The 26,557-nt window shown below is 47.0% G+C and overlaps 1 protein-coding gene across 1 annotated transcript in view; it reads left to right on the plus strand.

Moving 5' to 3' along the window:
• The window catches only part of LOC147706965 (cysteine-rich venom protein-like), a 183,847-nt gene that overhangs the window by 46,981 nt on the left and 110,309 nt on the right, over positions 1-26,557 (plus strand). The window contains exon 4 of the mRNA XM_086925604.1: positions 10,488-10,633. Coding sequence (XP_086781730.1) covers positions 10,488-10,633 — 146 coding nt within the window. The remainder of the gene's footprint in view (positions 1-10,487; positions 10,634-26,557) is intronic.

The following is a 26,557-nucleotide window of genomic DNA, read 5'->3' on the forward strand; positions in this document are numbered from 1 at the left end:
CAGTCAAGGGTGCAAAAATGCTATAGTGGGACAGCTGACAGTGTGTTCCCTAATTACCATCTTATATACCTCCCATAGCATACAGGCCAAGTCTTCTGTTCCTGAGTTTTCCCGAAAGTGTTGATCGTACACTCCGCTATTTTGCCCAAGACCTGCTTATCTCAGTAAAGCCATGGGTCCAGTCTTGGGGGTAGAGTGTAGTTTCTAGTTTGTCCTTTCAGTAGTGTTGCTACCGGGAAATGATCAGACATTCCCCTTGTTTTGTGTTCTGTTCCTGTGAACCAGTGTGCATTTATGTCCTGTGTCATCAAGTAATCTAGCCCGGAGTACCCCCGTGTGGAGCTAAGTGAAATGTGTACTGCCTGTCTTCTGGGTTATGTAGCCTCCATAGCCCCAACAAACCCAGTGCGCTGACAAAGTCTTACAATGGGTGGGACGCCTTCTCTCTATTCGCGGTTGTTATTCTGTCCATCTATGGAACTAACATTGCATTCATGTCACCCCCAGTATTAACACCCCATCTGGGACGTCTACTAACATTGTGCCCAGGTCTTTCAAAGTGTCTGAGTGTAGTCTTGGTGGCATATAAACTGGGTAAAAATTGAAGATCCTACCTTCCCATCATCCCGTGACTGCTATGAATCTACCCAGTTGGTTGCACCAAATTATTTCCATTAAAAAGGATCAGGATCCCAACTCCTTTCGACCCCGAACTGAATCCTGCATGTGCCACTAATTTGTATTAAAATCTATCAAGAGCCTTGCATGTATTGCCCTTGCGGTGTGTTTTCTGAATCAGTACTACGTCAGGGTTGTGTCTGTGGAGATATTGAAAGACAACTGTACACTTTATCTTATGACCCAGGCCATTAACATTGCAAGTTAAGATCCGAATGTGCGTATTCATTTGGGTGGATGCCTGTATCACACCTACGCAGTGTCTCCTGTCACCCATTGGAGCATATTTGATCCCGCGGGACACATCTATCCTGCCTATCGTTTATGAAGGATCTTTCATTTAATTCCTGTCCTTTTGGTTTGCTATGAACCAGCCCCAATTCCTGCCAGGTAAGTAACTTGAAAAACATTCTAACTGTGCCATCTCTCTGGTGGCCATTAAAACTGTGTAAACTTCCCATGCCCCTCCCTGCTGCCAGCTCTGGGATTAGAAACCTCCCATCCTCCCTAATTTGCAGAGTGCCTGTTGTCCTTAAAGAACAACAACAACTTGGGTCGACCCTATGGACCAACTCATTTGGGGCTGAGGTTGGTAGGCAAAGAAGTTTTTTAAGGAAAATATTATCCTCCCTTTGCACAGAAACTGCATTTGTATAACCCCATAACCCTGCCCCATATAACGCAATTGAGACACTCCTGGCCTTGTAGATCAACATCATGTCACTGATCCGCTTATTGCCGATCTTGGAGGCGAATTTAAATATACCATAGGCACTCTTTACCATCTTGGTCCTAAAAGTTCTTGGGACCAGCTACCAGTACACGTAAAAGTAACACCCAGGTAGCAAAATGTTTCCACTTGCTGCACTTTCACCCCTTCAATAAAAAAGGCATGCTTTTTTATTCTTTTTGGCCCAACAGATCATTATATGTGTTTTACTCTTATTAATCAACAGCTTTATTTCTCTTATAAAATCAGAGAACCTATCCATCAGGCGCTGTAGACCTATAGGGGTCCTTGATAATAGCACAGCGTCATCTGCATAAATCAGAACTGGCACGCCTGATCCATTAACCTGTGTAGCATCCGCCTTGACTTCTTTCAAAACGGAATCCACAGCGTTAACAAAAAGAGTAAACAACAGGGGGGCACGAGGACAGCCCTGCCTAATGCCCCGCTTTACAATAAAATTTGGGGTGCACTCTCCATTTACGATGGATTTAGGCCCAGATCTCTGGATTCGGGTGAATGTTTGACATTGTTCTGCATTCTGTCCACCAACTGTGGTTTTTGCATTTGTCACCCCAAGTGGGATGGGTATGCTCAGACGTGAGTCCCATGCTCTCCACACCACTGGATTCAAGCAAGCCGGGCTGAAGACGGCTGGAATGCCAGAAACCGGTCCTCGGAAGCTTGTTTCCGGTCCAGGGAAGGCATGGCTTGGCAGTTCGGGCTGGACTGTTCCCTTGAGGCACAGGGTCAGACTGATTTGCATATGGCCATGTCTGCACTGGGGTGGCGTGGAGTGCAAAAAAATGATGGATTTAGGCCCAGATCTCTGTACTGGGGTGAATGTACAAAATTGTTCTGCATTCTGTCCATCAACTGTGGTTTTTGCACTCTCCATTTACCCCATAGCTCACACAGGCTTGCATCTTTTCATAGAGTCTAGCTAAGAAAAAAATAATAGCCTCCGGTGCACCCATTTCTAGCAAGACTCTCCATAGAATACAATGGTCTACCAGATCAAATGCACTGCTTAAATCGGCAAAACAAAGATATAGGGTACCGGGCTTCGCCTTTGTATACTTGCCTATTAAGAGTTCTAAATTCAGGCACTGATCTAGTGTCCCTCGGCCCTTAATAAAGCCATACTGGGAGCTCGCATGGATCCCCTTCTCCTCCGCCCAAACTTCCAACCTAGACAGCAGCACTCTGCTCATGATTTTCACCGATGAGTCGAGCAGGCTAATTGGGCAGTAGTTACTTGCTGCTGACTTGTCCCCCTTCTTATAAATAGGGACAATAATGGAGTCTCCCCATGTAGGCAGGATCAGGGTTGTCACAGCTGCGTTAAGAACCAAGGTAAGAATAGGTCCCCACAGCAGCGGAACAGCCTTATACACATCAATGGGGACTCCATCAGGTCCTTGTGCCTTGCCTCCCTTACTAGCCCCAATACTACTTTCAACTTCTTTTTGATTTCCAAAAAATTTCACAGCTTTTGTTGCACTTTCTGTGTGAAATCCAGATTGACGTTGATTAGGGTATTTTCGAACTGCATTGGTAAAACTGTTCTGGCCGCTTGGAGGATTGCATCCCGTCTCAAAAGTGGAAGAGTCTCGCTAATATAGGTTGTGGTGGGGCGCCCGGCCTTGGCTGTATTCCCAGGACTCCATGGGCCCAGTCCACAGCAAAAGATTTGGACAGTCCTCTAAGCTGCAGCAAGTTTGTTATAAGGATTTCCACAAAGAGGTCCCTTATCTGCCCTTCTGCCCCCTTCGGCACCCCAATTATGGGGACACTATTCCGGTGGGAGCACCCTTCTTGATCCTTCAAATTATCTTCCAGCTCCTTAGCCGATTGAGTCAGCTCTTTGACTTGTTTTTGCGGGGCCTTTGTGTCTGTAATCAGCTCAGTTTTATTACCTCTGCCCCTGTCATTTTTGCGCTTGCGTCTATCAGTGGAGTGGTCACCACCTGCGATGCCAGCCAGTGAAAGTAGCTTCACCAATTCCAATGCAGGAGATCCCCCTGTCTTCACCCTGTCCCTGGCTAGTGGGGCAGAGGATTCTCAGAAAGCAAACTTCAAGAGGGAGATCGGGATGCTGTACAAGTTCTCCAGTTCATTAGAAACCCTCCTGCTAAGGCCAGATTCCTCCAATCTGTCTCTCATGTTTCAGACTGGTGCTTGCCTCTGACCCCCGCTCTTATATGTACATCACCTCTCACCTCAGCTCATGCGGTGTGCGTTTCTGCACCCTGCTCTTGTTTTAAAGTCAGTTCCTCGCTTTCAGCCACCTCCCCGGCCAGGTTACCATTTAACGCCTTTGTTCGTTGGGGGTATATGTCTGCACCACGTTTTTACTCAGGGAGTACCAAGACTGTCCTCCACATCATGCTGCTGCCACTCATGTCTGGACTCCAATACTCTATTTGTTCAATTCCTCGCACTTGCGGCACGATCCTAGGGTCTGAACCACAATCACGCTCTTTCAATTCAATATGGCACTCTCCCTTTAATTAGAGGTCTGTTACTTTCCTCCTGATCCCGGGCACCTCGGGTTCCACTATCACTACTGCCCCTGGTCACAAATGTCCTGCTGCTCACCTTTATTCAGGCTTAAGATCCGATGCTAACTGGCCTCGCCATTGGTCAGTGGCACAGATTTGACTTCGACATCGGACGGCCCTCCGCTTTATCAGCCCCGATCACGTCCCACGTGGGAAACAGCCATTGCATTGCATGCGTTATAACGCATACAATTAGAATGCTGTCATTGCAACGACTGTGTTGTTACATCACAGTACATTCCAACGCAAGTAGCTACATCGACTTGCTGTAGAGGGCGCGCTAACCCAAGGAATAGTATAATTTACTATTCCAACACCTTCCCTACTGTTGCACACACTGGAGTTGGAGTTGGAATAGTAAATTATTCTATTCCTAAGTCCAGCACGCCCCCTACAGCAAGTCGTTGTAACAACTTGCGTTGTAATGTACTGTGATGTAACAACATGGTCGGTGCTATATTTGTCCCACGCAGTCTTATCAACTGCTCTCGAAGCCATCAAGCCCACAGCAATTATTCCCAGCCTAGTCCTCTGGGCAGTGTGCAGCTAACTTTGGCATTCTGGGGCTTGCGTGAGGGGGGAGGTGCACCATCTATCTGCCTTCCCATCTGCGGAGTCCCAGGCTCCCTCACCGTTAATCGAGCCGGGGGTCAGCAGACTCCAGCAGCCCCAACTCGGTACTGCCTCCACGGCAGGTCTGATGCTGTCTTCCGGGGCGGCACTGACCCTTGAAGCACTGTGGCGGTCATGGAGCTTTCTTTCACACCATTTTCCTGGATCTGTGTATGGATTAATGGGGAAAATAGGGTTGCTTTGATTGAGCCGCTCGATCAAGCAGCCACTCCTCTCCACCATAAGCCACGCTTCCCAGGTTCTGTTGTTCTTGTGTGTTTGCAGTACAGTTGTACAATGAAATACGTAATTCCCCAAATTTTCTTTCCTGCAAATGCCACACAGTAATGCGAAGTGGCATGATGGCATAATTTCATGTAATAGGTGTAATGCAAAAATCATGAAATTATGTTGGCGTAACTTCAATTTTGCTTAATCGTAGTGTTGTGTGCATTGATTTCCAATACTGATGAATTTCAGTGATTTGTCGTGTTATAGCCAGAACCTGTACTCACATTTTTACTGTTTCGGTGAGTATAGGATATATTTCCGGTCACACTGGGTAGTTATAGTTAGGTCAGCATTTCCATAGAAAATGCATTGTTTGGTTTACTGATAACTTCGGCCCTGTTTGACGAACCTCCATGAAACTTTTCAAAAAGGAGGTACTTTTTATACTTAGTTTGTGATAAGAAAGCTTTGGGGTGATGTATCAAGTTGAGGGGAGAAAAAATGGTGATCCCAAAATGCAGTACCCCACTGCATTTTCTATAGATTTTTTGAGAAGCACTACCGCAAAAACAACTGAACGGAATTACGGAAAATTTGGCAGAAAGCTAGATCTTGGTCCGCAGATTGTGCTTTTTGTGATTTGGTGTGAATCCATTCAGTAGTTTTGAGAAATTAAGTAAAAAAAATATTTGTATATCTGAATGGGTGGTTCCACAAGAGTCTCTTGAGAGTCTTGTGGGAGCTGCAATTTGAAAATAGAGCATTCTGATTGGCCCAAGGAGATTATTTTCCTTTAGGGCTATTCACTCATATGGGACTCCAGTGGGAGCAAGTGCTCTGACTGTCATTACAGGGCTCAGGAACTTAGTCCCTTGTCCTGAACTTAAAAAAAAAGATATAAGGTGGCAGTGTAGGGACAGCCTGTCCCTCTTGGCCCAGAATTAGAAGGACCGCCCCACCCTCCCGGTACCAAAATTGAAAAAACCCCAGCAATTTTTGCTTCGATCTGGCAGGGTCAAAACAAAAGATAGCAGCCCGGGGCTCATACCCCTGGCCATTTTTGGTCTCATCCCCCAGGGGTCCAATTTAGTATTTTAGAGGAGTGGCAATGTGGTTCTCCTCCCCGAGGCTGAAGCTCCCTCCCATTTTCAGTTAAATTTGGTCCTGGTGATTAAGGCCCCCTGGGCCCAAAAAAGACTGAGGGAGAGGGGCTGCACGCCCCCTCCCATTTTTTATTGGCTTTGCCTCCAGGGGATGGAGTCCCTATAGGTCTAGTAAGGCTCAGGGAGGAGGGCTGTCCCATACCCTCTCCCTTTTTAAACAAAAAATGGCACCAGTGCATCGGGTCCCAGGGGCCTATGAAGGCTCAGGAGTGGTTCCCCTCCTCCTTTTCAATATATTTGATCCCACCTTAAATTTTGGCCCTGAGGGTGGGTGGGTATTTCTCTGCAATCACTGCTCTATGTGCCTGACAACCTGGCAGCAATACATTTTTGGGGTGGGTGACCGCTACACACATTCCCTCTAGATAGCCACAAACACAAGAAGGTGAGGCTCAATCAATCAATTAATCAATCAATCAAAACACTTGTATAGCGCGCTACTCACCCGGAAGGGTCTCAAGGCGCTTTGGGGAAGGGGTCCGCTACTGCTCGAACAGCCAGGTCTTGAGTTGTCTCCTGAAGGCGAGGTGGTCCTGGGTCAGCCGAAGGTGGACGGGGAGGGAGTTCCAGTCTTGGCCGCCAGGTAGGAGAAGGATCTGCCTCCAGTGGTGGCTCTTCGGATGCCTGGTACAGCGGCGAGGGCGAGGCTAGCAGGCCGTAGCTGGCGGGTGGGCGTGTGGAAGGTCAGGCGGTCGATGATGTACTTAGTGCCCAGGTCGTGGAGAGACCTGTGTGCGTGGGTGAGGAGCCTGAACGTGATCCTCTTGTTGAGGGGGAGCCAGTGTAGGTCCCTCAGGTGGCCGGAGATGTGGCTGCGTCGGGGATGTCCAGGATGAGTCGGGTGGAGGCGTTCTGGACGCGTTGGAGTCTTTTCTGTAGCTTGGCTGTGGTTCCGGTGTAGAGGGTGTTTCCGTCGTCCAGTCGGCTGGTGACGAGGGCCTGGGTGACCGTCTTCCTGGTTTCAGTCGGGATCCAACGGAAGATCTTGCGGAGCATGCAGAGGGTGTGAAAGCATGAAGAAGAGACGGCGTTGACTTGTCTGGTCATCGAGAGGGAGGAGTCTAGGATAAAGCCCAGGTTGCGTGCATGGTCTGTTGGCTTGGGGGCGCTACCCAGGGCTGGGGGCCACCAGGAGTTGTCCCAGGTGGAGGGTGATGGTCCCAGGATGAGGACTTCCGCCTTCTCTGAGTTCAGTTTCAGGCGGCTGTTCTTCATCCCCTCGGCGACGTCTTTCATCCCTTTGTGGAGGCTGGTTCTGGCGGTGTCGGGGTCTCTGGTGAGGGAGAGGATCAGCTGGGTGTCGTCGGCATAGGAGATGATGTTAAGGTTGTGATGGCGTGCGATGGTGGCGAGAGGTCTCATGTAGACGTAGAAGAGGGTGGGGCTGAGTGATGATCCTTGCGGGACGCCGCAGATGACTTTGGTTGCCTCGGATCGAAATGGGGAGAGTTGGACTCTTTGTGTTCTTCCGGTGAGGAACGAGATGATCCACTTCAGTGCCTTCTCTTGGATGCCGGTGTTGCTGAGGCATTGGACTAGGGTGCGGTGGCAGACCGTGTCGAACGCTGCGGAGAGGTCCAGGAGGATGAGTGTCGCTGTTTCCCCACTGTCGAGAAGGGCTCGGATGTCATCGGTGGCTGCGATGAGGGCGGTCTCTGTGCTGCGGTTGGCTCTGAAACCGGACTGCAAGGGGTCGAGGCATCCATTTGTCTCGAGGAAGGCGGCAAGTTGTCTCTTGGCGATCTTCTCGATGACTTTGGCAGGAAAAGGGAGGAGCGAGATGGGGCGGAAGTTTGCGGGAGTCTGCACGATGAGGACTCATCTGCATTCATCTGTATCCATCATCGTCTCTGAACAGAGCACCCTGTAAGCACCCAGCGTTGTGATTGGTGAACACCCAGGAACCCCTGGCCAATCACAGTGCTGCAATGCAGCATTGTGATTGGTCTGAGCGCCGTAGTTGGGCACTCAGTCAGGGAATGGGGGCCTGGGTATGTTTTCCATCCAGGCTGTAATGCAGCCTGGGTGGAGAACAAGCAAAGTGCACATGAATGTTTGGCTGGCCCAACAGGGCGGGCCACACATTCTTGCACACTTAGGGAAGTGCAAACAACTCCTCCCCTCCCCAGCTCTGTCAGCAGAGCAACCCCGCCCTTCCCGCCCACAAAGCTCCTGCACCAAGGATAACATAAAATGATAATAACTGTCCTTTAGTGACACTGCTTAAAAGCAGTGGGGCACTTCAATAGGTAGTGTCCTGTCCACACACAAAGCATTGATTTACCCACCACAGATAACCTGGCAGACAGGACTGGGTTTATAGGGGTTGTTGTGCGCTTCAGAGAGCTGCTTTCAAGTCACCCCCTACATCAAAGGGACTTTTGAGTATGAATACTAGGTCCCTGACCCCTGAAGTCAGATACCTATAGGTCATTAACTGAACATGCTGTGCTGCTTCAAGGACTCAACTATACTGCTTTTCTGTTTGTTGCCCTGCTGCCTAGTGCTCCCTCACTCTGCGGACGGACAGCTGGACTCTGCCTTTTCTCCAAGTTAACTCCAAGAGCTTTCTGGCTTGCATCCTGTTGTCTGTAGTCTCAGGGAGACAAAAGTTTTCCTACAATTCTGCTGGTGATGCTGGACTTTGCTTTCGATGAGGCCTACTCTTGCCCAAGATGCCCTCTCCCAGTTCTGGACCTCAGAAGTGAGCACTGCGCCATTCAGAACGAATGCAGCACCCTTCAACTCAGAGGTTATTTGACAACAGTGGTTATCCAGCCTGCATGGCCCAATGAGGACACTCTGTGTGATTAAATGCTGCTGCTTTGCATTCACTCCAGTGAAGCTTGATGACAATGCAGAGACCAGACTGCAAGGAAAAGATCACACATCGTGCACTAAGTGTTGACTCTTTGTTCCATCCAAGTTTCTTTCTCAGAGGGCACTGTGTGGGTTTTGTTACCGGCCTGCCCTCCATTACCCTTGGCCTGAACTTTGGATTTGCACCGGTCCCTTGCGACCTCAAGTAACCTTTCAACAACTAGTGACTTCTAAGCACTATATTTGCATTTAATCTTTAAAAATTCATACCTTGACTTTCTACTGATTGGATTGTTGTTGTTTTGGTTTCATTTTGCTCAGATAAATATTCTCTATTTTTCTAAACCTGTATGGAGTCTTTTTGAAGTGCATTCATTATGTTACTATATTTATTTGCCCCGGAGGGTCCATCAGGTAATGTTGAGCAGCATGAAAAGTTATTCACTGTGTTGTGTGAAGTACAGGAAAAGGTGCATCATTAGGTTTACCAGGAGTCATCGTCTTATGATGTTACTTAGGGGAGATTGCACTAAATCTATCTGCTGCACTTGACGTTCAACCTCTCACTGTGGTTTATGTTTATGTTTGTTTATGTTTGTGGGGTTTATAAAGCGCATGACCACCCTTGGGCATCTCAGTTTAAAGGCAAGACAGTGGTTTTAAGCAAGGGCTTTTACAGCTCTCACTATCAATTACAATATATAGATAATACCACAGGGATTAGACATATAAAATATGTGTTTTACTGAAAGCATATGTTACACATTAGGGTATAAGATGATATACTGCTTGATTTTTCTTGAATACTTTAAGGTTTAGCGCAAAACTGTCTAACTATACTTTTGTCGATCTGCCTTTGTGCGTAAACCTTTGGTTTTTGTTCTCGCACAGCAAAGATATGCATGCTTGTATAAATTGATAGCGGGTTGGTGCAAAGAGGTTTGGACATTGGGTAAGACTCTTAACGTAAGTGTCAATTTTCAGCACAAAATAGATTTGCATGTCAAATTTGATCCTGTGCTGCTGGTTGCTCTACTTTGGATCAAGTTTGGATGTTTTTTTTGTGCAAGAGTTAATGCTAATCTTAAGTAAGTTTGAGCCAGAACATTTACTTTCTTTGGTTCTATTCTATTTGGAAACCTGCTTTTGAACTCAATTAGAGAGTACATAATGCCATTCATGTATTTACTTCCTTTTTCTTTTTTTGCAATTCACAATGGAATTTTATGAGTAGTGTATTTACGAGTTCAGAGTCTTCACATATGTGGCGGAGAATCTGCACATGAAGAGATAGATGGCCTGATTCATCAAGGTAAACGTACACATTGTTGTAAGTTTATGTTTTTTTTGGTATTCACAAACTACGAGTTAATAGTAAGTTTAAGACTGCAGAGAATCCGAAGTTGGGGGGAAAACTCCGACATAAAGAGGTAGGACAGCTCTATCTTTTTATATGTTCTCTGCCCCGACTGCGGAGTCTCCGCAGCTGTAAACTGTCGTTTGTGAGTAGGGAAAAAAACGTAAAGTGTAAGTTCACCTTTGTGAATCAGGACCAGGCAGTAATACAGATAGTACTCTTACAATTGCTTTGGGAATCGCAGAAAAACATAAACTTACAAATCAAGCACAAGGTGTACTGTATCCAATGTGGATTGTCAGCTCAGTAATGTGTAGCTCATTTTATTTCAGGTTATCCCTCTGGTGAAAATATATTATTGTCGCCATATTGCCTCTCATGGACGAATGCAGTTAAAGTTTGGGAAGATGAGTCTCAAGTTTTTACATTCGGTCACGGTCCAAAGGCTAGAGGACTTGTAGTTGGGCATTACACTCAGGTAAAAACAATTAGATGAGACCATATTCATTGTCTTATTGTGTTTACGAATGAGGTATTTTGTCCATGATATTATTGTTTGAATTCTCATCAACTTCCCTGAAGAGTCGCTATAGTGCCCTCTGCTCTTCTCATCGTGCACTTTCATCCTCCACCTGTATGCTAATTATATATTATTTTCATTCCTCTCTTTTACAGTTCATTGGCACACTTATAGGCTCATTATGATGGTGGGTGGATCATTGAGGTGTTTGGGACCGGCGATCTGTCTTGCGGCGGTCCCACCACTGCAATCACGATGTGCCCGCCATCCAGGGTATTTGACATTGCAGACGGGGATGCTGGCTGCAGTACCGTACGCAATGTCAAAATGTAATGCTGTGCATTTCCTTGCACTATGTGGCAGGCACCACGGGGTGCCTGCCACGCAGTATCATGAGTACCCCCAGTGCAGCAACACCTCTCCTCAAGACAAGGAGGCCCACAACGGGCCTGCAAACCCAATCCTTACCAGCCTTTCCATGGGGGTGGCTGGCTGATGCCCACATTTTAATCTGGTGGGCGGCTAGGCACCGCCACAATTTGACTGGTCCTGTCCGCTCCGCCAGGCTATCCTAACAACTGCCTGTGGTGGAAGCGTGGAGGGTGGTCTTTGTGCCCACCACGCTTGTGGAACGATTCCCCCCACCATCGTAATGCGGTGGGGGGAAATTGGCAATCAGATGGCAGAGGGCACACCACCGCACGGCTGGTGGTGGCGGTCTTTCAGCCATCCTAATGACCCCCTATATCTCAAAGGCCTCCTTCATACAAGATATCGGATGGCTTTAGTTCCTTTAACACATCAATCCGGAATCTTTCTCTCTTCCCTTCTCTCACCTTTCATGAGTACTGTTTCAAACAAAAACACTCCAGCACCACTTCTTTGCTTAGCTACTTCACTTAGACTTTGGGTAATGAAAATCAGAACAATATTCATCTACCTCTAATTCATTAACTCCAGGTCTATTTTAAAAATTCTAATGAGCATTCTTGGCTACTAAGATTGCTTATTTGTGGGTCTCCCAAAGTATGCCCTCGCCACTTGACAGAGAGATCAATATTTCTGGCCACCCGAACTCCTTATTTAACTGACAAGAGAGCGTTCACCTTTCCACCAGCAGCAATGCTTAAAACATGATATTTTTCATAGTTTTGAAGATGATTCATGGACACTACTTCACTACCTGGTTAGAACTCTCTCTGACATTCCAGACTAATGCTGTCTGTACCTAGCTTTTGTGTGGAAAAGTGATAAGAGATTTGTGAGATTAAGTTATCATGTAAAATTTCCGAATACCTTTGATGAGCAGTAGCGTAGCTATACACTTTGCTACCTGTAGCGGTCCATGCCTTTGCCACCCGGCTGCCACATGGGAGAGCAGGGAGGCGGCGTGCTGGTGTGTCAATTCTTGCATTTGTCACCCTGCCGCAAATGCATTTAAGAGCGGGGGAGGCCACAGCCCCAAAACTCATGCTCCCCCCTTTGCTACGCCACTGTTGATGAGACATTAAGAACATTCTACAGGGGTATCAGATGAGGCTCCAGGATGCAAGCTGCTAGATAGTAATATCTCCTACATGGTAAACTGAGATGCACCTCTGCACTTGGGGCTGGTGTCTGCATGACAGCTTGTTTTCTGGCTGTGAGGAATATTTCCTGACGCATGCATTTCTTGGAGGAGGATCTGATGGTCTGCTGAGCACTTAGACACCTGTCTGACTCTCAGAGAGATTAGGAGAGAGACTCTCCATTTGGAGAAGCTCTCAATGTTTCTGGCATGAGGAGACCCTAACTGCCAGAGGGAGTGCTGCAAGAAGCTGTGCTGCTGCCAGATGTTGGGAAAACAGTGTGAGAAGTTGGCCTGGTATAAATTGCTCACTAATTCTTAGTGATCACTTTGTACCATGCCAAGCAACCCTTATGATGATTGGTTGTAATTCAACCTTGTAGACCAGTTATCCTAGTGGTAACGTGGACAAAGCAGTCTTAGGCTAAACTCTGAAAGGCATGTGAAGCCAGCTGTATTACCATACACAAGCCCCTTGAATACCAAATGAAAGGGACACCACACAGATATATATTGAAAATATATATTGATTTATTAACTATAAAATCCCCTGGACTCTTTATGAGCACAGAAGCACAAGCGTTAAATCACAAGACAGTTTAAAATACACAAAAGTTGCACAATATGGATGAGCCCTAGGGGCCACCTAAACCATATACTAAGAAAGTGGTATAAGAGATACCAAACGGAAAGGGAACAGGCCTAGGGCCTTGGGAATCGCTGGAGCTATTTGAGACTAGCAGTGACTACGTCGGGAAAGGCCCGCGGGACTCGGGTGCAGTGTTCAAAGTGCACGCACTTTCCAATGCAAAGTCTATGGTGCGTAAAAAGTACAAAGTTAGAAAGTTCGGAACCTTCCGAGTGACCTATAAAGCTGAAACTTAAGACACAGGCCCTTGAGATGTGTACCAGTGTAGGAACACCATCGGAGCTGAGTTACCTCACCCACAGGAAGCGGGTGCACAGGGTCGAAGTAGTGTCGGGTTTCGTCACGCTGGTCGATGGTGCTTGGAGCTGAAGATGCTGCAGGCGGCTCGATGTGAAGAGTTCCGGTGGATCTGAAGTTGTGAAGACCTGAAAGCAGAGGGGACAATGTTCAAAGTCACTAGCCAGTGACTACCGTGGAACCAGATTGGAACCAGGCGATGTCGGGTGCAAACAGGCGTTGTCGGGTAGCTTCTCTCTGCATCCACGTGGACACCGGGAGTCGAGGCCGTCCAGAAGTCGGTCACGAGCTGTCCCACGCAGGCTTCTCGCTGTTGGCGGTATCGGCAACTTGATCGGACCAAAGAGGCCTTGGCTAAAGCAAGCCACGCAGGAATCGAAAGATGCTTACCACTCGGACCAGCAAGATCGGAGTGAATGCTCCTTTTCACAGGAGCTTGGGTGAGTCTGGAGCAATCAGACCCGCTGTGTAGTTTGTCGGTTTTGTCGCCAAGATGGCCGCTGACCACGTGGCTAGTGGCCGGGATGTCGCGTCGAATGGCACAATGCAAAAGGGCCCCACGCAGATCGTGGAGATGCTGGAGGGCTCTTCTTCGGTGCAAGGGCTGCTCAGTGTTGGGGGTTCTCAGTCCCCAAAGCACAACGTTGAGGATGCCTCAGATGCTGCGCAGTCAGCGTTTCGAGTGTCTTCCAAGAGGTCCGGTCCCACGTCACTCGGTGCCTCCACGGGTCCCTTCTTTGCAGGGACTGTGGATCAGGCTCTGAGAGGTCTGGAAGTCTGGTTCTTGTCAGGCTCTGGGCTAGGGCTCCGGCGGGAGGTGGTGGCAAAGCAGATGTCGATTCGCTGGTTGGTACCTGCTTTCACAGGGTGGCCACTCCTAGGCCACAAGGGAGATTCTCTTCAGTCTTCTAGGCAGCAGAATGTCGAAGTCCAGTCTTCTTCTTTGTTTAAAGTTGATTCAGGATGATCTGCTGTGCAATGGCACTGCTCCCACTCTTATTCCCAATCTGAGGGGTGGATCACCTACTAGGTCCCTCCTCTGGGAGGAACCAGGAAGGGGGGCGGTTACACCCCCTTTCCTTTGTCCAGCTCCTCGCCAGGCCTGGGTCTGGAAAGTCCCAGGACCGGTTTGGACTGGCTTATGCACGGGGACACCTTGTGTGCCCCGGGCATGTCTGTTTCTATTCAGCCTCTCCTACCCAATACACAAAACCCTGTCTCGGGTGGTGCTCGCACCTCCCCAGGCAGGAAACCCTTTGTCCAGGCCTTCCTTGCTGGAAGGACTCCCAGCAGCAGGAGGCCAGACTTGTGTCTGTGGTGGCAGCATCCATTTTGTGATGCAGAGGCTCTGGTTAACTTTAACCGGGGTTAAGGCTACACACATGTCGTGTCCCTCTAGAAGGGTGGAATGCTATCCCCGTCGACAGAACTGTCGAGGGGATAGTATTCCAATTCGTATGACACCTCACTCGACATGTTTTGATAAAGCCAAACCAAAGATAGCATATAACCGCGAGGAATATAATGCACTTAAGAGTATATGGTATGGCAATATCCCAGAACAGCTTAGGGAGTGGTTCCCGACCGCTGCAGACAGGCTCAGCTCATGCTAGAGCACCATCTCACATGTAACCACGCACTCTGCCCCCAGGATTGCAGGGGCCTTGCATAGGAATGGCTTACAGGTTAACATGTGTCCAGTTTAAGGTTAGAGATAGGGATACTATATCTAAGTAAGAGGTGATTACACCAACTTACCCCAGCTGAGTGATCAGCCGGTTGTGTCAAATCTGGTGGCCAGGCCAGGGGTGGCACAATACGTGCTGCAGCCCCTGGTAGGCCTTGGATGCACCTATGCCCTGGGTACCTAGGGTACACTGTTACAGGGGCCTATAAGGTGAACCAGTTCCAGTTATGTTATGCACCTAGGGTACATGGAGTCCATTTTAAGGAGAGAGCAATCAGCCTGGGGCCCTGAATAGCAGGATCCCAGGCCAACTATGTCAAAAACCAGCTAAACACCAGGCAAAAAGTTTGGGGGTAACCATAGTCAGATATCCACCTTCCTACAAACAGAAACTAGCTAGCTACTATTGCTGAAGACGGGCACCCACTGGAATATCTGGTTGATGACTATAAATGCAAAGTCCGAGGAACCTTCTCCATCTTGCATGGGAGAAAGTAACTGCTGAAGATGACTGTCTGCCATGCAGGCCGGCAATTTGATCCCGTACTAGTTGCACCGTTGTCCATTGAGGTGGCAGCTAAGGTCCAGAATCAGCACAGCTGCTGCTGCAAGAGCAGATTCAGAGAGTGCACCTGCCAGCAAAACAGGAGCCACACCTTCATTAAGCAGATAAAACTTGACTAGCCAAGAAAAGACTGAAAGTCTGATTAATTAGAGATACATCTGTCATATGAACCTTAGACTTTGCAATGGAACTTTAATGGCATGACCTATTCAAACTATCAATCAATCAATCAATTAGGGGGTTTATAAGCGAGCTACTCACCTGTGAGGGTCTCAAGGTGCTGGAGGGGGGGAGCTCTGGATCAGTCGAATAACCAGGTATTGAGGTCCTTCCTGAACGTGTGCAGGGTCGGGGAACACCTGATGTTCACAGAGAGCTCGGTCCAGGTCTTGGCCGCGATGTACGAGAAGGCTCTCCCGCCTATTCTGTTCTTGCAGATGCGGGCAACCTCTGCCAAGGCGTGGTTGGCAGAGTGGAAGTTCCTCTTGGGTACGTGGAAGGATACTCTCTCGTTGAGTTATTTGGATCCATTGGTGTTAAGGGATTTGTATACGTGGGTGAGGAGTTTGAATGTGACCCTCTTCTCGATGGGGAGCCAGTAGAGGTCTCTTAGGTGTTGGGTCATATGTTTGTGATGAGGTGTCCTGAGGAAGAGTCTGACTGCGGCGTTCTGGATGGTCTGGAGCCTGTGTAGGAGAGTCTTGTTGATTCTCACGTATGGGGCGTTGCCGTAGTCCAGTTTGCTGGTTATGAGCGTGTTGGCGACAGTCCTTCTGCATTCGAAGGGGATCCATTTAAAGGCCTTGCGGAGGATGCGCAGGCAGTTGAAGCTAGTGGAAGCAACAGCATTGATCTGGTGGTTCTTGGAGAGGGAGGAGTCGAGGAAGATATCGAGGTTTTGTGTGTGGTCTGTAGGGGTGGGTGGATTCTCGAGCTTTGAGGGCCACAAGGTATTGTCGCAGGTGGAGGTGCAGGGTCCGAGGATGAGGACCTCGGTCTTCTCTGAGTTGAGTTTCAGACAGCTGTCTTTCATCCAGGCTGCCACGTTCTTCATTCCTTCCTGGAAGCAGAGTTTGGTTTCATCAAGATTCTTCGTGAATGAGAGGATAAGCTGGATGTCGTTGGTGTGGGACATGATGCTGAGCCCATGCTTTCTGACTAAGCATGGGCGGAAAATCCGTTCCGCTCGCCAATTTTGCGGATTTTCGGTAAATTCGCAATCCGCGAACGCTCGCGAATTTACAGAAAATCTGCAAATTCGCACACAGCGGATTGTTTTTTCTTGGTGATACAATTTTGTGGCGTGCGGTGTAAGTTCGCAATTGCGAACATGTAGGTGCGGCGGGCAGCAACAATCTCGCACTCGCGAAATTACAAATATTGCAATTCTGCACAAGAAATCCACTAGCAAGCAGCATAGACCTTCTGAAAATGATGATTTTTATCAGAATAACTCCTCAGGTTGACATTTGCCTGCACTTTTTTGAATTTGAGGCCTTTTGACTTTCTTTGGATCACTTTTGGATTAGAAATCAACTTTCACAAGTAAGCTTGTTTGGGGCATTACAGTTGCTGTAATGCTGTTCTGCAGAAAAACAAGTTTTGCAAAACTGAAAGCATTCAGCAGGTGCAAAAGTTCAAACTCATCATTAGTAACTATTCCCTGTAGTGCTTCCTGACTGGGGCCCCTCCAGAGTTCAGTTGCTAGTTGCAACAATTGTATGACCCTGCTCTGACCCTCACAGCAGGCTCATAGAATAGCTACAAGTAGGCCACAAAGGTCCTGGAAAAAAAAATTGCACTGCAACAGAAAGCAAATTACAGATAAGGAAGCAGGTGCCGGACTGGAATTTTAAAACAGTGAAACATTAATAAATCAACCCGAAATTAATTCATGTCAGTTGAAGCAGGGCAGGTGTGCTTGCTTTTTCCCCCATAATCTACAGTGATGATGACCCAGAGGGTGGCATTGATGTACCAGAGGGTGGCATGGGTGGAACAAAGGGTGGCAGGGGTGAAACAGAGGGTGCTGGGAACCTGTGATGATGAACCAGACGTAGAAACAACATAATTGCGACCGTTGCGAGCCGACATGTAAGTTTGCAATTGCGAACTGGTACAAAACCCTCGCGAACTGGCAGAAAGCCTTGCGAACACAAAAAAATTTTAAAATCCGCAAATTTCGCGAGAATTCGCGGATTTTGCGGATTGCGAGTTCGCAAATTCGCAAAATTCACGAACGCAGATTCGCAAAATTCACCCATGCTTATTTCTGACGATGGCGGCGAGGGGGCCATACAGATGCTGAAGAGCATGGGGCTGAGCGATGATCCTTGGGGTACTCGCAGTAGGTACCAGTGGGTTCGGAGATGAAGGGGGGGAGTCTGATCCTTTGGGTTGTGCTAGAGAGGAAGGATTGGATCCAGTCGAGGGCAGCTCCTTGTATCCCTGCGTTGTCAAGTCTGCTTGTGAGGGTGCGATGTGAGACGGTGTCGAAGACTGCAGAGATGTCTAGAAGGATGAGGGTTGCAGTGTGTCCCTGGTCGAGTAGCATGCGTATGTCGTCGGTGGCGGTGAGGAGGGCGGTGTTGGTGCTGTGGTTGCAGCAGAATCCGGACTGGGAGGAGTCTAGCATAGAGTTCTCTTCGATGAAGGTGGTCAGCTGGGCATTTAAGAGTCCCTCAGTGACTTTGGCTGAGAAGGGGAGGAGAGATATGAGCCGTAGTTTTTCAGATCTGTTGGAACGGCTGTTGGTTTTTTGAGGAGTGGTTTAACCTCTGCCCATTTCTAGTTGTCTGGTAAGAGGCTGGACATGAAGGAGGAGTTGATGGTCCGTCCTAGTTCGGGTGCGATGGCGGCAGCGGCCCTGTGGAATATATGTGGAGGGCTGTTGGGGCTCCTGAGTGGGTTTTGTTCATGGTTGTGGTGATGTGTTTGACAGTAGCTGTGAAATTCCATGGCAGCGGGGTTGGTGTCGGTAGAGGCGCTGGGGCGGTCTTGGAGGAGGGTGGTGTTGAGGTGATCCTCTGTGACCTTGCTACAGTTCTTTCATCACCGGCGCTGGTGCGGAGGTGGTATTGAAGGTGAATTGGATGCAGTGGTGGTCTGTCCAGAGGGGCTGAGTGGTGTGGCTGAAGTGGACGTTTGTGCTTCCCACGAAGATAGAGTTGAAGGTGTTTCCAGCTCTGTGAGTGGGCATGTTGACCAGCTGCTTCAGTCTGATGTTGGTGAGGTTGTTGAGGAGAGTGGTGGAGTCGGGTCTGCTGCAGTTGACAAGGTGGAAGTACAGGTCCCTGAGTAGAATGTAGTCCGTGGAGGTGATGGCGTGGGGGGCGGTGAGCTTGATGATGGTAGAAGTGGTCTGTAGATGAGGGTGTTGAGTAGCGTGGTCCTGGTGTGGATCTGGAAGTGGAGGTGTTCTATTTTGGAGTGGGGGTCACTCATGCTGGATGTAGGGAGTCGAACGGGAGTCTTGTGTTCGATGGCCAGTCCTCCTGGGCGGTGGAGGTGGTCCTTTCTTAGGATCTTGGAGCCTTCTGGGATGGCTGTGCCGATGTCAGTCTGGAGGTGGCATTGCTCCAGGTTTCCGTGATGAAGGCGACGTCAGGTGAGAGGGAGTTGATCAGGTTCGAGATCTCTACGGCGGTTTGGTGTAGGGAGGGTGCTTGCCAGGGTTTCAGCAGTGCTTGCCTCAGGCGGGCCTTCGACGGTTGTGGGGGTTTTGTCAATGGTGAAGGATCAGCGGCAGGGTCTGCACGAGAACTGTCCATGGGTAGTGTTCAGCGAGGATCTTCCGCAGGCGGTGCTTCTTCTGGCATTCAGTGTGTGGAGGGTTGTGGAATCATAGCGGTGGGGCCCAGGAGAACCAGGCTTCCTGGCGCTGGTCGCGGTCAGGTCGTGGATTGGCGCAGACGGGCTTGTCTTTGGTGCGCCTTCCGCACATCAGCGGCGTAACTGTGCAGCGGTTGCCATTATGTAAGTGAGGGGGGCGGGCCCAGTGGTAGGGAGGCTGGAGCAGGGCTGAGTAGGGGGCGGTGCAGCAGTAGCCACAGCGGTGGGAAAGAGTGATCAGAAAAACACAGTGGGGAAAACAAAGTCAACCAAAAAATAGTAATCAGAAAAAGCAACAATGCAGATTTAAATGCGGAGATTAAATAAAAGGCAGGCAAGTGGAGAACAACCTGTGGTGCAGGGTCGGTCAGCAGTTGAGAAGCCCTGCTCATCAAAAGGATCTGTACCGGAGCGGAGCAGCTGATAGGCGGAGCTGCTGCTGGGGAGAGTGCTCCCTGGACCAGAGGTCAAGGCATTACCCTTGGCCTCTGGTTAAAGTGTTCTATACTTTAGACAGTGGGGTTAGCTAGAGTGAACATCATCAGTGCCTGATCAATCATATGTTTATAGTGCCTATGAAGGACAATAGATATTGGAACTCCCAGAGAAGGGAGAGTGTATGTAGGAGTGAAACACTCCACTGAGATTGGTAGATGAGATTATCACACTGTAACTGCTTCCATATTTCAACTGTGTAGCATTTCATTTTTCTGTAAGATTAAAGTACTTTATTTTTTACTGATATAAGCACTGGTCTGTTGATTGACTGTTGAATTTTGAGTTCTTGTTCCCTTCACTTCCTACCTGGGAAGCCTTTGACTTTTCCTCTCTACCCTGAGAGACAAGTTCAGTAGCACTTTCAACTGTTATCACCCCCCTCCATCGCGGCGGTCGACTGTTTAGTTGTTCGCTCCGCTTCTTTTCAAGTCCCTATCACCTGTGTACTTGTTTATCGTCCACCAACGCAAACACCGCACTTCATCTCCGCTATCCAAGATCTATTGGCAACTTTAGCAGTGAACAACTCATCTGTCCTGCTGCTTGGGGACTTCAACTTTTGGCCTTCTGATCCTGCTGAAGACTCTATGTCGAAAGATTTTACCGAACTTCTCCTTAGTTTAAACTTTTTATCACATATTCATACCCCCACCCATGTCCGAGGCCACATCTTGGATCAGCTCTGGTCACTGAATATGACCCCCCCCCCCACCCCGGTTGTTATGCCCTGCTCCTGGTCCGATCATTTCCTGGTTTCATTTTTCCTTGACCAAAGTCTCGTCAAAAGACCCCCCCTTTCTAGAAACATCTGGGCACGCAACTGGAACCATGTAGACGTGCCTTCTCTCTGTTCCTCCCTTTCAGCCTCCTGTCCCAACCTCACAGAGCTTTCCCTCTCATCTCAAGCAGACACCATCAACAACTGGTTGTCCACAACGTGTGACCTATTGGCCCTGCTCAGACGAATAGGAACCAGGCGTGCACATGACGCTAATAGATGGTTTATCGACGAGCTCAAGGAGAAAAAACTCACAGTGCGGCGGGCAGAGCGCGCCTGGAGACGCGCCTACTGCCCAGTGTTAAAATTGCAGTACATTTACATTTCTAAAGATTGTAAAAAAGCAAAACTTCTTGCTAAGACCAACTACTTCTCCTCAAAAATTCTCCCGGCCGAAAACCAACCTAGGAAAATCTTTGCCATTGTCCATGAGTTCGCCTCCTCAGATAGGGTCACCCTCAAACCTTCCCCTTCCCAATCCCTCTGTGATTCTCTCAATGACTATTTTATTGAGGAAATCATTACTATTAAGTCTAACATTCCACTGCCCTCCCCTTCCTTTACTGATTTCCTACCTCCACCCAATCTGTCTCATCTGGACCAAATACCCCACTGACCTTTTTGTCTCTGATTGCCAAGGTCTAGTCAGGTTCCCCCTCTGACATCTGCCCTGCATATGTCTTGAGGGAGATCTTTTTGTCTTGCCCTTTACCCCCTCTTACTTTTATTAATGACTCTCTGGCACAGAGCATTGTCCCTGACCTCCACAAATCTGCAATCATAATTCCTATTCTAAAGAAGCCTGGTGCCGATCCTTCCTCCCTCCCCAACTACAGCCCCATATCCCTTCTTCCGTTCTTGGGCAAAGTCCTGGAATGCCACATCACTAAAGTCCTTAGCACATTTGTGGAGGATAGCGGTTGCCTAGCCCCCTGTCAGGCGGGCTTTCGTCCATTCCATTCCACCGAAAAGGTAGTCCTTTCCGTTATGGACAAACTCAGAGAGGGGATGGATGTTAACTTGCCCCAGGCACTGGTCCTCCTTGATTTGTCAGCCACCTTTGACACAGTTGATCTTTCCATCCTTCTCACCCGTGTCGAGGGGGCCGGCATCAAGGGTCCCGCCCTGGCTTGGCTGACCTTCTTTCTGGGGGAACGCTCGCAGGCCGTCCATCTGGCTGATTTCTCCGCACCCTCACGCAATGTTCAAGGTGGTGTTCCCCAGGGCTCCTCCCTTTCCCCTCTTCTTTTTAATATATACTTTTCCCTCTCATTTTTGCTTTACAGCAGATGGAGGTCAAGGTATACAATTATGCCGATGACCTACAGCTTATTTTCAATCTTTCCCCCTCCCCGGAGTCCATTCACAATTTCAATCGGTTATGATTTTCATCAGGGACTGGATGAACTTTAACCACCTTAAATTAAACCCAGATAAAACCGAACTGGTACTTACAGGTGGCAGCTCCAGTCCCTGGACCCCATTGTTTTGGCCTCTTTCCCTGGGTACCCCTCCTTCACCCTCCCCTTCAGTCAAGACTTTAGGGATAACACTCAATAAACACCTTACTCTTCATTCCCATATTAGTTCAGTGGTTTCATCTTGTTTTCTGACTCTCTGCACTATTTGCAAGATATCCCGGTTTTTCTCCTTTTCTGCTCTCAAACTGATTCTGTTGGCCATGTCTTGTCATGCCTAGACTATGGCAACATCCTGTACAATGGGGTTCCTGCTTATGAACTCTGGCCCCTTCAACTGGTTCACAACCAAGCTGCCCATCCTATTTACGGTCTATCTAAATCACATCACGTCACTCCCCTACTTAAAGCCTTGCACTGGCTCCCCATCCGGGAACGTGCCCTCTTCAAGATGGGCTGCAAGACCTTCCAGGCTCGCGCCGGAACCGCCCCAGCTTTCATCAATTCCGAAATTGAAATCTACATTCCTAGTAGAGAGCTGCACTCCTCCACCCAGTCCCTCCTTTCTGTTCCTCGTTTTAGGAAGAAAAATCCATGGGCGTGAAGTTTTCTGTCTTTGCCCCCACCTTCTGGAGCGCCCTCCCTTTCACTATCAGGTCTTCTGCCTCTTACCTTGAGTTTTGCAAAGCGCTGAAGACCCTACTTTTCTCACAAGCCTTCCCGCTCTAGCGCCCTCCCCCTTTCCTCCTGGGTATGCATCCTTAGCGCCAAGGAACTGCCTGGTAATCGTGCGCTTAATAAGTATTTTAACTTCAACTTCAACTTCACGTCTGTAGGGCAGCTTGCTGAGCCATAGCAGGATGGATCCAAGAACACCAATGGTAAACAACCAAAACCCCTATGATTGTGGCCCAGTGGCCCCTATGTGCCCGGTGGCCCACACAATCGAGATCTGACACAAGCCCAAAGAGTTTTTCCAACGGTAGGTGAGATCAGACGAGCACTGTATAACTGTTCTGAAGTTTGTGGAGAAGGATCAATTGATCCTAGATTGTCTTCTGTAATATGTCAAGTCAAGTTAAGATTGGTGTTTACGTTGAATCGTAAAGATTTAATACTTTTTGCAAGTAATGGTCTAAAACACCCATGTACATTTCCTTTAGATGTTCCACAACCTGATGTTGCCAACTTTTGCTAGTGATTAGTTCCATTGATTATGACCAGAACATGGTCAGATCTAGCTTGGTATTGGTCTCTTTTCAATCATAAATTGTTGCTAAGGTGTAGTGGGCAGAGGAGAGCCTATTTTGATTGACATCGAAATGTCCAAAACATTACTCCATCCAAGGCAGGACAAACTCTACTTCTAGGATGGTAAGGTAGAGCATTCATGCCAACAGAAGTGATTCAGATGGGAGACTCCTGATTTTTAAAGCCAAACTCTGCTTTATTTTAGTTGTTCCCACCTAAAATGGACTCTGTTTCAATATAATTCAATAGGGAAAATACATTCCCTAAATTTTTTCAAAATCTCCCACATGCCTGCTCTAAAACGTTAGTACAACAACGGAGTTTGGTCCTGGGACAGGGGGCAGCTGGACCCAATTTACAAGTGGAACAAAGAAATATTGCTGGCCCACCTCATTATTTAGTCTCACTAAAAGTTTTAAGAGACAACAAACAAATAACAACGTCTCTTTGTTTGTATGGGGAATTTTATTTAACCCTTTTGTTCATTATTTTTGAAATGATTTGGCAAATCAATAGGCGAGAAGAACACTCCATACACCTATGTACAAATACAACACATTAAGACATATTTCACAAGTGCTAACAAATATCACATAAAAAATAAATCAAACATTCATCAACAAACTCCTCGGATGAGAAATCAATGTGCGCAAATAATTATTCTTTGCGAGATAATCAACAACCGTTATTGAACCCAAAAGGTTGTAAAAGATTAGACAGACATCAGAAATTTATCCATAATTAGTCTTGACCATCAGAGCTGCACCCAAAAAGTGCAATTATTTAAAACTCTCTATCTGTCGTTTGCCTTGCCAACGCGTTTCGAATCTGTCAAGGATTACAGATTCTCCTCAGGGCTCTCTCAATGTTTTCAATCTAAACAAAAATATAAAACGAAGTTTGTTTCAGTATTTCCACCTTATTTACAAAAGGACGTTTTTACAAGGCCCCCCTAGGGCTGGTTTGACTTTGCTGAACTAATTACCTCTATGGAGAATGCGGGGGACTCTCGTGGTGGTGTTTGTTCACGAGGGGTTGCCGCAGAAATCAATGATAGTGGGAGGTATTCTGAAAAAATAGTAGTAATGAAGACTTAAAAAGCCATCTGGGCCAGTGCCAAGCGACTACAACAGACCTAATGCAACACGTTCATACCTTCTTCAAATGCTGTATTGAATGCGGTATTGAATTCTCCGTGTGCTCCTTTTATACTTTCTTTGCGACCTGTAAATTATAAAGGTCCGGCTCAGTATTGGCATAAATTGTGTTAAAGTTCGTTGATGAATGTTTGATTTATTTTTTATGTGATATTTGTTAGCACTTGTGAAATATGTCTTAATGTGTTGTATTTGTACATAGGTGTATGGAGTGTTCTTCTCGCCTATTGATTTGTCAAATCATTTCAAAAATAATGAACAAAAGGGTTAAATAAAATTCCCCATACAAACAAAGAGACGTTGTTATTTGTTTGTTGTCTCTTAAAACTTTTAGTGAGACTAAATAATGAGGTGGGCCAGCAATATTTCTTTGTTCCACTTGCTCTAAAACGTTGGCACATATGCTGGATGTATCACATCCACATTTTGGGGGCAAAGCAGAGGGATTTATCAATGAGGTTAATGTTTTCCCTGAGGAGATAAAAATGTAAAGCATGTTTGCATAGCTGGCTTAATTTCCCATGATCAGAATTTTACACTAGTTGATTCACTTAAACTGAGTACTGCCAGTACCTATTTAGTGCTCAATATCTGCCACTATATAAGTTTGACCGGTGTCCTAAATAGTGAAAGAGCACGTTCAGTGCTATTTAAATATTTTTACAGTGGTAAATTGTTGCTTGTCATGGTGGGAGTGAAGGCATGTGCTGCTTTTACCTGGAACTGTAAAAGTATTTATTGACATATCTAAAGTAAACTTCATGACATAACACAATAATGTAGACAATCGGTGCACGTTCAACAGCCAGAGTACAACACAGCAACATTACATTGTAAAACTTCAGCAAAAAAAGTGCAGCCCAGAAAACAAAAAAAACACATCACCACCACACCAAAATGGTATGCAACAAATATGCACTAACATTCTTGTCCCACATTTCCTTTTGCAGAAATCTACTGTCATGATAGGATCGAAAAGGCTGTGTGCACCAAATACTGCCTCAACGTCAAAACGTTTTGTTTTCCAACCCTTACTATCTAATGTGTTAATTGTTACAAGCATCACCACATTTTGTCGCTATTCACCATTTCTAAGTGCAGATTTAAACCTATGTCTAGACTTGTAAGTCTCCACCTCCTCAGTTCATGGGGTTGAGACATCTAAGACTAACTTTATAACCTGTGTACTGTGCTTACTAGTAGCTTTTCACATAATGGCTCAGATATCAGCCATTGGGGAGGATATCTTGCAATGGTAAGGTATAGAAGAAAACAATAATGATCATTAATCTTAAAAAATTTGTACATATTTTAATTATAAATGGAAATTAGTTAACAACATTTTGATAATCTAGAATCGATAAAATACAATATTACATAACATTAATGAGTCGCATTAGGTGTTCAATAATTCAACATGTTAAGTCAATTTTAAAATACTAGTTTAATAGAAAAAACTCACAATTATTTTAATATTTAATTATAGTTTACTAGATGAAAATAATAAATAAACACCTTCCAATTAGAAGTATTTCCCTTTTTCCAGCCACTACCACTGTCCCTCTTAAATTTATTACCAAGATGTATACATATGTGTGCTAATAGCTCCTCACACATGGGCAAAATCTCTGCGCAGTAAAGAATTGAGTGACAGAGGCAGGCGGAGGTCTCTGCACATAGGTTTGTGAATTGCATTTTTTGGTAGGTGAATTGTACTACTGTAGTACTACTCAACATACTACAAAATGCAGTTTGTGAATCAGTCCCTCTTTCTGTGGCCGTCAATAATTAATGTACAATGCTTATTGTTGTCACTGCTCCTTGCTTGTGCTCAGAGAACCCTTGCATGTTAATTTCTGATAGAGACGTCTGGCAGTAGATCCCTCAATTTTTGAATAGTCCCCAGAAGTCAAACTGAATCTGTAAGTCTGAATCTTTCAGCAGTACGTCAGCATGCTCATATGTAGTGACATGTGGCTCCACCCCAACATCTTTACACTACTGAAATGTTGTCTGATGCATATATATAGGTGCCACCCCTGTGCACTGACATCAGTTCCTTTCGTTCCACCCTACCAGATGTTGATCTGAAGCTCCTCATATCTCCGAGACTTACCTCAATTTTATCAAACTTTGTCAGCGTACAGGGGATCTCACCCCCTAAAACGATCAGGTTGTAAGCCC

The sequence above is a fragment of the Lissotriton vulgaris genome, chromosome 6 (genome assembly GCF_964263255.1).
Source record: "Lissotriton vulgaris chromosome 6, aLisVul1.2, whole genome shotgun sequence".
Classification (NCBI taxonomy): Eukaryota; Metazoa; Chordata; class Amphibia; order Caudata; family Salamandridae; genus Lissotriton; species Lissotriton vulgaris.